Genomic DNA, 1505 nt, shown 5'->3' with positions numbered 1-1505 from the left:
ATTAGAGTGAGAGTATTCATGGAGGGCCAGCCTGCATAGCTTCTAATGCATACTCTATACTGTGCCACACTACCTTTGTGACTGGAAGCAGTAATTTCCATTTATGGGCTGGAAGATCCCACTTTTTCTTAATCATGTCTTCTTCCTCTTGAGTTGTCAGGATACAACCATCAAGTTTACAATTGGCAGGAGAATTGCCTATTGGAAAATAGTAAAGAATGACTTTCTCTAGTCCATTTCCACTTAGCACAGTTAGGCTTATAGAATACTAAACCTTTTGAATCATATTAAAAAAAAAAAAGCAAAGAATATATCATTGTTCTTTCTAAGCAATAGCAACTGTGTGAAGTATGTGAGAGAAGGAGTGTACAGTTTATGATGGAATTGGATTGCCTCAAGAAGTAGATGAGTGTTTGTTTTTTATAGGAATCAGAAATGCTTGACATATGTTAATGGCTGGCACATTTGAATCTGAATGAATAGTATTCTTACTTTGAAAGTCAAATGTAATTGATAAACTTCCTAGATTGCAGCTATAATTACTTACATAGTGCTATGTGGCTCATCGAAATTGTTCTAAAGCAGGAATATTTTTTCTTACAGCACTATATTTTGTAACGTGACAATAATATATATATATATATTGAGCTATGTTAACCAGTGCTTAGCTCCAAACAAATGCACTGTACTCAAAGGTTTGTAAGTATTCTCTAGATCAAAGTATAAGAGTCTGAGTTTCTCTTCTCTCTTTGGAATTTAACAGAAGTCATGTGCCCAGTGAGGCTAGACGACCTGAGGTGAGCAGTGTCCCCATATTCTTTGAGAAGAATTTCTGTAGAAGTTCACCCAGACTTTAAGATAATCAGAGGAGATTAGGATGCTACCCGAAAACACCAGCAAATGAGGGTATGCATTGCTCTCACACAACCTCTTTGTGGTTAATCTCTTAAAATACTGCTCTCCAAGTTGTGATGAGCATACTCCTACAGGTGTGCATGAAAATCCAAAGAATGCAGGAAGAAAACATCAGAGCTACTATTTCTACTGCTTTAAGATGAATATATGTGCCTGTATATGCACACACCAAAGACCAAAGAAGAGTTGATGCCTTTGAATTGTGGTGTTGGAGAAGAATACTGAAAATACCATGAAAATGCCAAGGCCAGAACAACAAACAAATCTGTCCTGGAAGAACTGCAGCTGGAATGCTCCTTAGAAGCAAGAATACCCACACTTCCTCTCACTTACATTGGTCATGTTGTCAGAAGAGACCACTCCCTGGAAAATATCGTTTTTGGTAGAGTAGAGGGTCAGTGAAAAAGGGGAAGACCCTGTGAGAGATGGACCGGCACAGTGGCTGCAACAATGGGCTCAGGCAAAGCAAGGATTTTGAGGATGGCTCAGGATCGGGCAGAGTTCCGTGCTGTTGACCAAAGGGTTGCTGTAAGTCGGAGCCAACTCAACGGCACCTAACAACAACAGCATGTGTGTATGTTGTTGTTGTT

General features: G+C 39.2%; 1 protein-coding gene across 1 annotated transcript in view; it reads right to left on the bottom strand.

The window, feature by feature from the left end:
* ALLC (allantoicase) overlaps positions 1-1505 on the bottom strand; it is a 38363-nt gene that overhangs the window by 3012 nt on the left and 33846 nt on the right. Inside the window, exon 10 of the mRNA XM_007957894.1 lies at positions 74-198. Within this exon, the coding sequence (XP_007956085.1) occupies positions 74-198 (125 nt within the window). The remainder of the gene's footprint in view (positions 1-73; positions 199-1505) is intronic.

The sequence above is a fragment of the Orycteropus afer genome, unplaced genomic scaffold, assembly GCF_000298275.1.
Source record: "Orycteropus afer afer isolate SDZICR_OR568_19922 unplaced genomic scaffold, OryAfe1.0 scaffold00821, whole genome shotgun sequence".
NCBI classification, from domain to species: domain Eukaryota; kingdom Metazoa; phylum Chordata; class Mammalia; order Tubulidentata; family Orycteropodidae; genus Orycteropus; species Orycteropus afer.
Note: the sequence above shows the minus strand (reverse complement) of the source record. Positions and strands in the feature narration are given on the sequence as shown.